Here is a 13251-nt window from a genome sequence, read left to right as displayed (position 1 = left end):
AATGGACCAATACAAAATATGGATTGTGCCGAACTTCTTGCAACTTGAAAAACATATGAACTTCTTTAATTTTTGGTGTTTTAGGTGGTGAAGCATTTGTAATGCTTTATAAGTGTATGTTTAACCTTTTAAGAGCTATTAAAAAATACACAGATTGAAAGAAGAATGTATAGATTGGCTCTGATTGATATAAAATGTTTCTTAACTGCTTTTATTCTTATTATAGTGAAGATTCTTAAGTGCATTGCATATTTAGTTGTTTTTCCTCTTTAATACATTGGTTTGGATCAATCCTTTGAATAACCTACTAAATGAGATTTTGCAATACTTTTATATTGAATTATAATTCAGTATAGAGTTAGTCAATTGCTTCAAGTCCAATATAAGGGAAATCAAAATTGAAGCTGCAAGTTTTCAATGACTGCTGTTTCTTTCACAGTAAAAAAATGTTCCTATCCTTTAGAAAATAATCTTTTTTCCCCCAATTTTAGCTGTTGTAAAAAAAAAAAAAAAAAAAAAAAAAAATGGATACTTAAAACTTATTGGTAAAATTAAGAGAGAAAATAATACACAAGTAGAAAAGAAGAAACAAATAAACAAACAAAAATAATAATAATAAGTGAAAACTCAAGGTAAACTTGAGTAAAGAAGAAAAATCCTTAAAATACCTGAAAAAAGGCCAGAAAATAGTAAACATGTGTGAAGAGAATGTGCAAATTGCTGCAGTTCGAGGAGTGTTGTAGGAATAAACTGTAAATCAATATTAAAAGTGAAAACATACACTTCTAATGATTTTTACTGACTGAACAATGCATATCTTAAACTTCTGAAGTTAAGAATATTGAATTTAGCACAGATATCTTTCTTGGTATTAAAGGCTCATCAAGGAAAGATTCTTGCAAAATTTTAATTAGAAGTTTGATTAAAAATTAAACAGTTTTAATGTATTTTTGCAATAACTTATAAATTTATATAACAAAATTTTTTTATTGCCTTCAAGATTAGAAAAAATTTAAGTATTACCAATTTTGTTTGAATTAATGCACTTTTTCCTTTAGTTTTAATAACAATTTAAAAATTTGTTGAATAAAATTACAACAATGATTTTTATTGCGATGAAATTCAAAACTATATCATTACTTCTTCAAATCTTTGAATCACGTAATTTTACTACTGTTAAGGTTTTGATATGCTTTCTTTATGCTCAGAAACCTTAAAGCATCTCAAGTAAAATATTCTTTTTTGAGGCAATGTGATATATTGTTTCATCCTAGTTTAAAAAATACTTTTTAAAAATGTGGTAATTAATATTTTTTAATTTTCATTTTACATCTAATTACAGCTATAATATCTTTTTAACTTCTTGAATTTGTTTCCATTACTTATTAAAATCGGGAATTGTAGATTATTTTCATTTCCTCGTACAATATTTAATCTTTTCCTGTAATTTTATTAAAAGCTAAAGTATAAAGTTATTTTTGCGTATGTTTTTAAAAGTAGCTTTTTATTAATTTTTAGAGGTGTTAAATATAGTTAGAAAAAGGAACTCTTTACTTTAAACTTTAGAAATGATAAGAAATTTTTGGTACTTTGATTATTTTTAACCACCGCTATTTCTTTTCTTTTAAAAAATCTGATCTAAAAATTCAATTGACAATTACTGTTCAATTAAAGCAGGGCATTATTCTGTCATCAATTTTATGACACTTTTGCCAAATCTTATATTTGTTACCATTTAGAAATGCTTTAGCTTATATCTTCTTAGTTTTTTTAAGGTTACTAAATAAGGTGAAAAAATTAATAAGAAAAAATTTACACTTTCCAACCAGGGCATGTAAAACCGTATTTATTTTTTATGTATATAAAAATTGATTTCTTGTCATTTTGAGTCCGAATTCACTCAGCATCTAGTATCTTAACAATTACATCTCTAAATTCCAAGTTTAGTATTCAGTTTCATATTGGATGGAAGATGCTTGCTAAAAAGGGAATGTTAAATCTTTTCTCTGACTAGTAATATTATACTATTCCATTATTTGGACACCGAACAAAATCTATCTAGTCATTGCAATAATTCCCTGGTAGAATAGCACCAACATTTGATTTGACTATAATTGGGTACCCAAATAAAACAGTAGTGGTATGCACTTAAGTAAATTTTTAAATACGTACTTAAACTATTACTTTATAAATATTAACTGTTTTTGACTGAAAGTTAAATTTGAGGAAATAATGATTCTTAAATTTAGATTATAAATTAGGTTTATAAATATAGAATCTTGGATATCAACACTCTTCATATTGAGAATTCGTTTGATACTGGCTAGACCTCTGGTTGAAGTTTTACAATATTTAATAATGCTTAGTTATGACCATTTACAAAAATCGGCAAGTGAAGTTTAAATGTGATTGGCGTAAATCTGAAATCATTGTACTTACCCTTGAACATACATTTTCTGCTCTGTGCTCAACTTTGAGCACTTGATGGAACTCTAGCCTGAAGGAGAAACTAGTGTGTAAAGATTTGTATTATAATTTTAAAATTTAATTGGTTTTTTTTAAAAAAGTAGACAAAAAAATGGTTGAATGCTTTTTATGTGTTTAAAATTATTAAATTGCTTTTTTATAGGTTAAAATTATAAAAATTTAGTCTAAAATTATTCATTTTTTTTTACTAATTTTAAACTTACATTTGAAATTAAAGTGATAGAAAAAGTCATAATTAATTATGCCATTGATAAATTAGCTGGACTGATACAAAATTGATAATTGCTCAATAGTGTTTTTATGTGTGTGTGTGATTTACATAAAGATTTGTGTCACAAAATTGTCACCCTCCACACAGTTCTATTATTTTTTGGAACCCATTTTTACTAAATATGTCCAATTTAGAGGCCATATTAATTTTTATTGATAATAACATAAATAATTTAGATTTTGATTTACAACACATAAATTTAATGATCAGAATTTTCAATTCTTGTATCAGTTATTACTTAATAATAGCATTATCTTTGTCGGTAAGTCATAAAGCTTGATTCAATTTCTAAACAGGATATTACTATCTTTACTATCCATTTTATCATATTAAAATATGTCAATTAAGATACGACGTATGTATGTTGTTTTTATTTTATGGTTTAATCTTTTTAAGAATCCAGTCCCATGTCATCCTAATTCCATTAAAAATGTAAATATCTGGTTCTTCTAAGTTTCACAGTATTGTATTGAAACTTTTTTATTCGTTTTTTAAACAGTTTAGATATTAAAATCCTTTTCCTTTAGATTTCTGTAGTGAGAGAAAATCAAGTGATAAAGCTTTGATAAAACTTTAAAACAATGTCTGTGAGCAATAATGTAATCTAAAGTTGAAAATTAGGCAAAAAGAAAAAAATAATCTTTACAAAATTGCTAAAATTTAAAAGAAAAATTGACAAATATTAAGTATTATAGAAAAAAATATTTTTTTGAATTTTAAATTGATGTAAAAATTATTTTATACTGTAATATTTTTGGATATATTATAAAAAAAATGTCAAAATATCCCTTAATTTTAAAACTAAAATCTTAAAAAAATGCTTAAGCATTTTTATAAAATAGGCAACATTCTTTATTTAGAAAATCTGACGTTCAGCTTATATACCAAAATTCTCTTTTTAAGCTAAGATATTAAAAAATATTCTCAAACACTTTTTTTTTAACATGTTGATTTTTTTTTTTTTTTTTTTTTTTTAGTACAGTGAAGATATTAATGAAACTTTACCGTTTTGTGGGATGTTTTGAATTTCTTATAAGACATTAATTGCTATGCTGAACGATTTTCTGAGACATTCGATTCTTTTGCAAATATACCCAAGAATTTGAATTATCTTATATTGGAAAAGTTTTTATTTAAAATATGTAACACTAGCCGCCTTTGGCGACCAGCCGGTTCGCCAATCTTAATGTTCGTTTAAATTTTAATAATTAAATAGGTTGAACCGGAGTTTAACCCTCTTCTTCACCAAGTTGCGATAACGCTCCAATCCTGGCAATCTTTATTATGCACTATAATTGAACATCTGCTCCTTTGCTTTTGAACATTTCGCAAGGTCGTTGTTGGCGATTTTTAAAAATTGCTCCAATCAAGAGGTTAAACTCCGGTCGTACCATTAAATATTTTACGCAATTCCAACTTTAATAGATTCTTCGGCAAAATATTTTAAAACTTCAAATTTTGATAGTCATATAATTCACTCATAATATTATAAGGGCCTTCAGTCATAGCCGGATATGTATCTCTCTAATTTTCTGTTACCCCTCGTAGAAATTATGCTTTAAATTAAAGTGTAAATGATTAATCTGCAATTAATATAATAATATTTTTTACTGAAACAAAGCATTTTTTTAATACTATGATTACTGATAATAGAGTCACTGAGCGTTTAGACTTTATGGGCACTAAAGAATATCTTTCTTAATTTATGTAATATCTCAAGAATTTGTCAACAAAAATTTCTCAGATTCATCATGAACAGATCGATTCATTAACAATGTTTAATTTTAAATGCATCAAACACTAAAAAAATAAAATGAATCGTTTAAAATAATCGGTCGAAAACAGGTTTAAAAAAATACTTAAAAAACGATGTACTTAAAACTATAAGCATATACAAAAAATATATAACTAACATAAATACAATTTACTTAAAAAAGCATGCAACTAACCTAAAAATAATTTAAATCATCCGTTGGTTGCCATGTCAACAGTTAGAAAACAATGCGCATGCGTGAATTTTCTTCGCCAATTACTTTAACGCAAGTGCGTGAATTTTTATACGCCAGTTGGGGTAACGCTATGCAGATTATACATTTTTAATTTCCTTTATTCTGTGTTATTTTAATTCAAAAGTACTTCAGAATGAATGTGAAACATGGATTAATTAACAATGTTTAATTTTAAATGCATAAAACATTAAGAAAATAAACAGAATCGTTTGAAATAATCCGCCGAAAAATGTTAACCCTAGCCTCAATTCTGTTGGGAGAAAAAAATAACTGAAAGTTGGCGCTGGGGAAAATGGAAGATTTTTTTGGCGGAAAAGTTGGCGGTGGGGAAAATGGAAGATTTTTTTGGCGGGAAAGTTAGTTTTTAATTAATAATTAAAATTTCAAAAAAAGGGACCCCAGGTGCACATTCCCGACCTCTAAGGTATACATGTACCAAATTTGATAGCTGTATGTCAAATGACCTGGCCTGTAGAGCGCCAATACACACACACACATTGAGCTTTATTATAAGTATAGATTTGTATTCTTTTATTTTTATTCTTATGTAAATACTATATTATGGGTCTTTTTTTTTTAGTTGGTATTCTTATTATAGTGGCTTCTTATGTCATAACCTTATTTCATATTCTGGAGTTTCTACTAATTTCTGCTTTTTGATTATTATTATAAATTTTAAAAAATTCTTAAAATTTTCATATGCAGAATCACTGTCATATTAATTGAATTTATTATATTATTGCATTAAAGGAAATTGTGCTATTTGTTTTTACAGTGAATAGAATTTCTTGATATAAAATTTAACAAGATAGGTTCCTGGTGTAATATCATAGCAAAGAAATGTACTGGTTTGTAAAAATTATGGATAATTAATATAGAAAGGTTAAAAAAAAAGTTAAGATATTTCCAATCTGGTTTAAAAATCAGCCTGTGTTGATATAATTAAGTTTTTTTTTATGTTGCGCATTTAATCAAATGTGAATTGTTTGTTCGTTTTTGTAGAACAAAAGGCCCCGCCAGTTTGGTTCAGTGATTATAGTCGATCATTCAAAGCCTCCAGAGATGAATGTATTGAGCAGCAATTTGGCTCCGAATGATCGCCATGATTCCGTCCAAGTCGTTAGCTCCACTTACAGCGAATTAGCTCCAGACAACCCTACCACAGGTCACTCAAACACACCCATTGCAATACCAGCAGAGGTCGAGGTTGTATCCGAGACAAAGTAAGTGGGCCTTTATTTATTGTTCATTTAGCATTGTTGATTAATTATTAATAATTAGCTTTAGGAGGGGGATTATTAGTTTAATCTTTAATGTATAAATAGATGTAATTTTTGGTCTAATTTCAAAGTAAATTCCTGTTGGATACTATAGAATGTTAGTTTATATTCAAGCAAACTTTAAAAAGTGCATTAAAAAATCTAATGGCTTTATCTTGAAAAATAACTATCCATGAAATCTATAAATAATATACAGAAATTAAAGTTTAATAAAGTAAATTATTTTACCCTTGCATTTATTAGAAGTTCTTAATTTTGAGTTTGAGATATTTATGATTAGCTTTATTCAAACCACCAAATGCATGTTTAAAATCATTGGAACTAAATTATATTGTCTTTTGACAGCTTCACCCCTCCCTGGCATGTACACACATACTTTCTGGTTTTATCATATGGTTGATGTAGCACAGCCATATGACTTTTTTAGCCCTTGTGCCTTACAATTTAAAGTATAAGCCTTACAACTTTTACTTTCTGAACAAATCTTTACTTGTTATAATTTTGTCATGGGTCCTAATCCTTTTTTTGATTTTTAAAGTAATTGTAATTGCAGAAATCATATGAGACATTGCATTCTTATGTCTTTTATGCTGTAAAAAATCGTGAAGAGGCCTTCAAGCTTTTTCGTGTAATACCTATAGTATATAAGTTGTTCCCTGAAAAAAATGGAATAAACTTTTGCCCCTTAAATTTTGCACTTTGGCTTATATTTTCAGTTACAAAGCTATATCAAATGAGGTAGAAAATTGTATGAAACACTTTGACAACTGTATAGGTTGACAGTAAAAAGTTTTTAAATACTTTCATTTTTATACGTCCCTCATAGTGTAAAAGTGTCATTTAGTAACATGTTTCTCTTGAATTCATCTATATTCACACAAAGTTTCATGTTTCTGTCTATAAAATATGTAGATGTGCTTTTTTTTTTTAAATTTAAAGGAACTTATCACAATTTTAGATTAAAAATATAACTTCAGAAGTGTAAATATATTAAATGCCAAAAATATTATTTATTTAATAATACATCATGTAATCATCAAAACTTGAAAGAAATTTGCTAATTAAATGTAATATAATTAAGATATCTCAGAGAAGTACTGGAATACTGATCAAGAAAAAATAAATATTTGAATATGCTCATGATTTTTGCTATGTGAAATCATAAAAGTAGTCTAGTAGTAGGAGAATATAAATGCTGTTTTCTAAATTTTTGATATTCTGCTAGAAAGTTTGTGTACAGAATAGTTTAGCAAGTACAAACTAAAGGATTCTTACTTTTTCAGAGAAGGAACAGAAAGATGAGATATTATGCATGTGATACAGAAAGTATTTTATCACCTCCTTCAAATCATTCTCATGCAGAGACAAATACAGACAGAAATTGGGAGAGGGAATGGTCAATAAAAAACATTGGACATAAGGCTATTGGGCCTAAACTGTACTATTATATGCTATATGACTTAAATGCAATGTTGTATTTTAAATGCAAAATTATAGTTTAAATTTTCAAACTTCAATCAATTTCATGGGAAATAAAAAGAAATTATATGGTCTTAGACTATGCAATGCTCTATATCTAAAATGTAGAGTATAATTATGTACACATACACACTATAATATACATGCTTATAATACTCAATTTTAGATATACCATTTTGACTTGATTGTATAGAAAATATTACACCTAATGTTCATAATTTACACTATGGCAAATTGGCTGTGCATCAATGAAGTTTTTTTTTTATCATAATTATTATTTAAAAAAAAAAGAATAGATATGAAAAGCCACAAAAAGATGTATAGTTTATACAATTCTTTTACCTAAAGTTTCAAACGAATTTTTTTTTAAGCAAACAATAATATATATCTGATCAAATGTTATCAGCCTTACAACAGGTTTTCTTCCAGATTATGAAATATTATCTAAGATTTGGGAGGAGTCATAACTCCACATCCCATCTTGTATGTATAAAGAGTCAGTCTAGAACTCAACATTCCAAAATCAACAATGCGTAGAATATTTCGTTATAACTAAAATTCATATAGTGCTTGTGGAGCCTATGGATTGTTACAACACTTACATACAGCAACTGCAATTACACAATTGTTCCTTATTTTAAGTAAAATCAAATCTTTCTTTTCTAAGAAATTTAGTTTGATTACACAAATGTAATTTTTAGGAAAAAAAAAAAACATTAATCTTCAAATTGATTACTTTTGGGATGGTTAAAATTCATTCTTTGTGTAAGCAGTTCATCAGTATCTTTTTCTGTAAATGTGTAGCATGGTCTTGGATCTCTCTGATTGTTTCCATATTGTACAACAGTATATGGAATGGTGACTGATAAAATCAGTTAGTTTTTATTGGCATAATGACTGAATTAAGGGATGAATATGTTCTTGCAGTACATACTCTGTAGATCCTTGCTAATAAAGCAAAAAAGCTGTGATGAACTTGATTGCATATGTGCAAGTATTATTAAAAGTATGTAGTTTTGTATAGATGTTGGAAGTATTCACATTGAATAACTTTTTACTCTTCAGTTAATGTATTATGCAAGCATTTTCCAAAATTTAACGAAAGCCAACAAATACTAATTTTCTGCCCTTTTAGTTGTCTTTATAGTGATATTTATATTATCCCTGAATATTGCTATAAAAATGTACTCAAACTCTTAACCAGAGATATGGGAAAATGGTCTATTTCTTTTAACAAGGCAGTTTTTACAGAGAAGCATGAAATTTTAAGTTCTTATAATTTAGTATAAGAAAAATATTTTACTTATTGACACTTTTTATATAACAATTTAATTTTGGTAATTTTTTATTTATACCTTCCATGGAAACCAATGTATTTTCATACATTTGAGTACCTTATTTGATGATACTTTGCCATATGAAGTATATGTCTAATTGTAATAATTATAGAAATAAATATATTTCTATTTTTTTGGGGGGGGGGATCCCCTTATGTGTTTAATTTGTTCAAGTGAGCTCAACGTTTTTTTGAAAATTAATTCTGTTATGTAGCATGCATGTCTGGATAATTTTTCTGTTTTTTTTTTGTGAATTTCGTATTAATGCTTCTAGGATGTTACACAATTTAAGATTAAATTTCTGGCTTGTGTTTAAAACTTCCTAAAATAAATAATAAGCATAATCTCTGGAATTATTCTTTATAGTTAGTTTATGTACATACTAAACAGTGTTAAGTGATAAATAAGATTTAAGTATAAAAAAAAAATCTTAAAATTGCAATAAAAATGAAAACTAGCTGATATAAAGAATATTAATAATAGAAATAGCTTTTAAATTTTATAGAAGAAATTACCATTATACCTAAAACACCAATTAACATTCCCATAGGAAGCAGTTTTCATTGCAATTGATAGAAATTAATGTTAATTTTGTTTTTCTTAGTGTTTTTACTTGCTGCTGTGTGTCAAAATCTATTTTGCAGTCATTGAACCTTGATTTCATAGTAAAGAAATCAGTTTCAGAAGGTTATCTACTAGCCTCAAAATTTGATATTCATCTGGTATGTTATTCAACTGAATGCTTCTTTTATTTTTGCTCATGTATATTTCTTTGTTTCAGGTGCTGTTGCTTTTTCAAACGTAAAAAAAAGAAGCCAAGCCGTCAGAAATGACTCGCAGTCACTTGTAGTCCTGAGCAAGAAGTTGTGTTGTTGCACACTTCACCATCAGATTCCAAGGGGAGTCTGAGTGTACAAACTGCTGCAGTGTGAGCCCTCCCCCCTCTTCATCCATCACAAGGTCTCAGTGCATCGTCCTGTATTTCGGCTCACCCAATCTGTGATTAACTCTTTCCCCATGGGAGAAAACGATTCTGGAAGTTATGTCACCTTCAATGCGCAGTACTTGTGTTTAGATTTGATACTAACAGAAAATTACCAAAGTATATAGCCTGCTGTAGAAAAGCTTTTCTGTTTCCTTCTGTTTTTTGACTTAAGAAGCAGTAGCCATTTTTGCCTAATGTTCGAATTTACTAGTTTTTTTATTTTCCTCTCTTTCGGGTTGTACAAAAATGTTTTTTTTTTTTTTTTAATGTATGTGAAACCTGATACTTTTATCTTTAGGCTGCTATAGTCAGTTTTGTAATTATGTAATCATTGACTTGGCTTAAACATTGCATTAAAATAAGTCTTCTTTAAAAAAAAAAGCTTAATAATTTTGTCCTTTTTCAAATTCATGATGTAACTTTTCAAATTTTGGGTTCTTGTTTCCATCATTCTTTGCCAAAGTTCAGAAACACGTGAAGTAGAAGAATAAATAGCTTAGACAATTCAGTGAAACAAGAACTGGATCTACCATAACTCTCTGTATGGAAGAAATATATTTTAATTTTAACTTTTCATTGCTCTAAAGTTGAATCATACATTTTACTTCAAAAGGGCTATCCACAAGCAGGACTTATAAACCAGTTGCTTGTCTTTATCAGTAGCCATATCTTTATATGCTATCTTTTAACCTTGGTGCACACAAGCCTGAGCTGTATTTCCTTTGTTGCAGTGTTTTGGAATCTTTGGGACAGTTTGAATGAAACCACTTGAATGTTATTCGGGATATTGTTATATACAGTAAATAAATATATATCTATATATATAATGAAATTCTTCAACCAGTGCTAAGTGCTCCAACTGGTGTAATTTTGCTCTTTGTACATAGTATGTTACTATTGTCTCCATTTATCAGTACTTTACAGGTAGGCATAATGGGGCTACTTTCGATTTACGAATAAAGATTATTCTTTCAGGATACACAGCTAGGTAATTTGCTATTGTTGCATTAGGCAATGTTACAAACTTGGAATAGTGGATGCTGCACTTTTTTCCTTGCTTTTTTTTATGATTTATTGTTTCTTAAATGTGACTCTTGTATGTAATTGATCAATTAATATATTGTTAAATTTATTATATACTTTTTTTTTAAAGAATTTCTTACACCAAACAAAAGTAATACTCAAGTGTTTGTGTTTATTCTCCTTCCCTCTTCTTATTTATATACATCCTGCATGTGTTGAATATATGTCATTGTGGTTTTTAAATTTTGACTCGTGTGATATTCGAAAGGAAAATAAATACAATCTATTTTCAATCCTCACAATCAAAGTTTGCATTTTTAAATAATTCATTTTGTGTATCATTTTGAACCTTAGTTTTTAAAAATGATCCATTTTACATTTTATGGTTGCTTTTTCTTTTTCCTCTCTTTCCAAAGTTAATGTGTAAGTTTTTATGTGATCAGTGAAGGTTGATTAAAAGGTGTAGTTGCATAGGTAAGTTGCCAAGTTGTAAACTGACAAATCAATCCGATACAAGATAGGTTGTATTAAACATCTAATGACTGCAGTAATTAGCTTTTCATTCATGGGCTTCGTAACATGGTCAAGATTTTATAATTAAAAAGGGAAAAAAAAAGAAAAATTGACAAGGCTGTAGTGAGAATGTGGCAAAAATAGTTTTATTCTTCGGAAGCGTTTATCTTCCCCCCTTTTTTTATATTATTAATCACTAATTTTAATTTATTCTGAAAGTTCTCACATGCCAAAATGTTTTGTTTTTTTTAATTCTGCCAAGTGATCACATATTTGGGTTTGTGAGGTTGATAGTCATTTAGTTTGTGGTGTGTTCCTGTATCTTATGTATAAATGAAAAATTAAGCTCTTCTTACTTGAAAAAAACAAACAAACAAATTCATGTTCTAAATTGGCTGCTCGTGTCCTCCGACTTGTCATGTTCTTTGAGGGACGCAGGGGATAGTTGTTGAATTTCCAGCACAAAATGCCTGAGTCTTATTTTTAAATTTGTCTGAATTTAAAGAATGTTTCCTAAGTGGATTTTCCCCTCCTTATTTGTAGTTATTTGTACAATCAATAAAATTTTTGAATTATTTGTACTATGTATAGATGGAATAAAGAATGCTGTCTGAATCATTTGGTTTCTTTCCTTTGCCCCCAAAATGCCTTATTGTCAAATAATGAATTATTATTGTGGTATTTTGGTATAATGGAATAGTTTGAAGAATGTTCTGATATGTCTTGAATTGCTCATTATTAAACTGCCTTCATTAATAGAAATGATTAGATTTTTAATCATACCATCTCTATTGTATTTGTGAATAGAATTTATTTGAAAACAATTAATGAAAGCACTGATTAAAATTTTTCATAATGACTAAATACTAAACCTGTCTTTACTAATAGTAGAATGTTAAAATTAAATTTGTCTTTTCCTTCTCTAAACAGAATTAACATCTTTTTGTAATTTATTCTTTATTAATAGAAAGTTTCTCACGACGTAAATGTAGCAATTTAAATTTTAAAAGCAATATGAATTTATGCATGCAGTCACATACTGATCCATCTTTATTACTTAGCTGAAGATATTTCTTGAAATGTATAAAATTTTTGTATTAATAATAATTAAATTAAGAGAAGATTTTCATGATTTACTTCTATTAACTTGTATGCATATTTTTTTTAAATAAAATTTTGCATGGATATTAAAATTATGTTTTCTTAATTTAAATGTTTATTGATAAACATTAAACTTAGTTTACACTGCTTTTTGTTATTACTATCTTCCTCTTTAAAAGAACTTCCTAATTTTTTTCATTGACTGTTATAAGTGTTATTTTCATGAATAGTTTGTAAATACTTGTTTTATAAAAATTTGTTGCTTATGGGGGTACTTTTTTAATAATGAAATGAATTTTTTTACCTAAATTTGCTCTGACTTCATTTGTTGGAACTCTGCTTATTAATCGAATACAGTATATGAATTTGTGTAGTTACTAAGTGCCATTAGTCTTGTCTTGTATGATTTGAAACATTTTTTCTTTGCATTGACTAACACATTGAGCAGATAACTTACTAATTATGGATCAGTAATCATGTTTTTAAATGCATATTAACTTTTTTAATAAAATCTAGTGTCTATCTTTTTTCAGATTTTTGATATGATAGAATAGAATATGATAGAAATTTTTTTTCTTTTATCTTTGATTTTTTCTTTTGCCAGTGCCTATTTTTATATTTATCGCGAATTTCATTCAGAGGTTATAAAAATTCTCAAAAATTTTAAATGGATGGAAATATCCCCAACTTTCATTAAAGTTGTTTTTTAACACCTTCACTACTGATCCAGATCAACTGGCTGTGGAAATTCTTAATTGGCAGATCG

At 27.6% G+C, this 13251-nt stretch overlaps 1 protein-coding gene across 1 annotated transcript in view; it reads left to right on the top strand.

Moving 5' to 3' along the window:
* The window catches only part of LOC129968563 (casein kinase I-like), a 43339-nt gene extending 31337 nt beyond the window's left edge, over nucleotides 1–12002 (top strand). The window contains exons 9-10 of the mRNA XM_056082575.1: nucleotides 5770–5990; nucleotides 9645–12002. Of these exons, the coding sequence (XP_055938550.1) occupies nucleotides 5770–5990; nucleotides 9645–9696 (273 nt within the window). The 3' untranslated portion in view covers nucleotides 9697–12002. The remainder of the gene's footprint in view (nucleotides 1–5769; nucleotides 5991–9644) is intronic.
* Nucleotides 12003–13251: the final 1249 nt, after the last annotated feature.

Source organism: Argiope bruennichi, chromosome 5 (assembly GCF_947563725.1).
Source record: "Argiope bruennichi chromosome 5, qqArgBrue1.1, whole genome shotgun sequence".
Taxonomy (NCBI): domain Eukaryota; kingdom Metazoa; phylum Arthropoda; class Arachnida; order Araneae; family Araneidae; genus Argiope; species Argiope bruennichi.
Note: the sequence above shows the minus strand (reverse complement) of the source record. Positions and strands in the feature narration are given on the sequence as shown.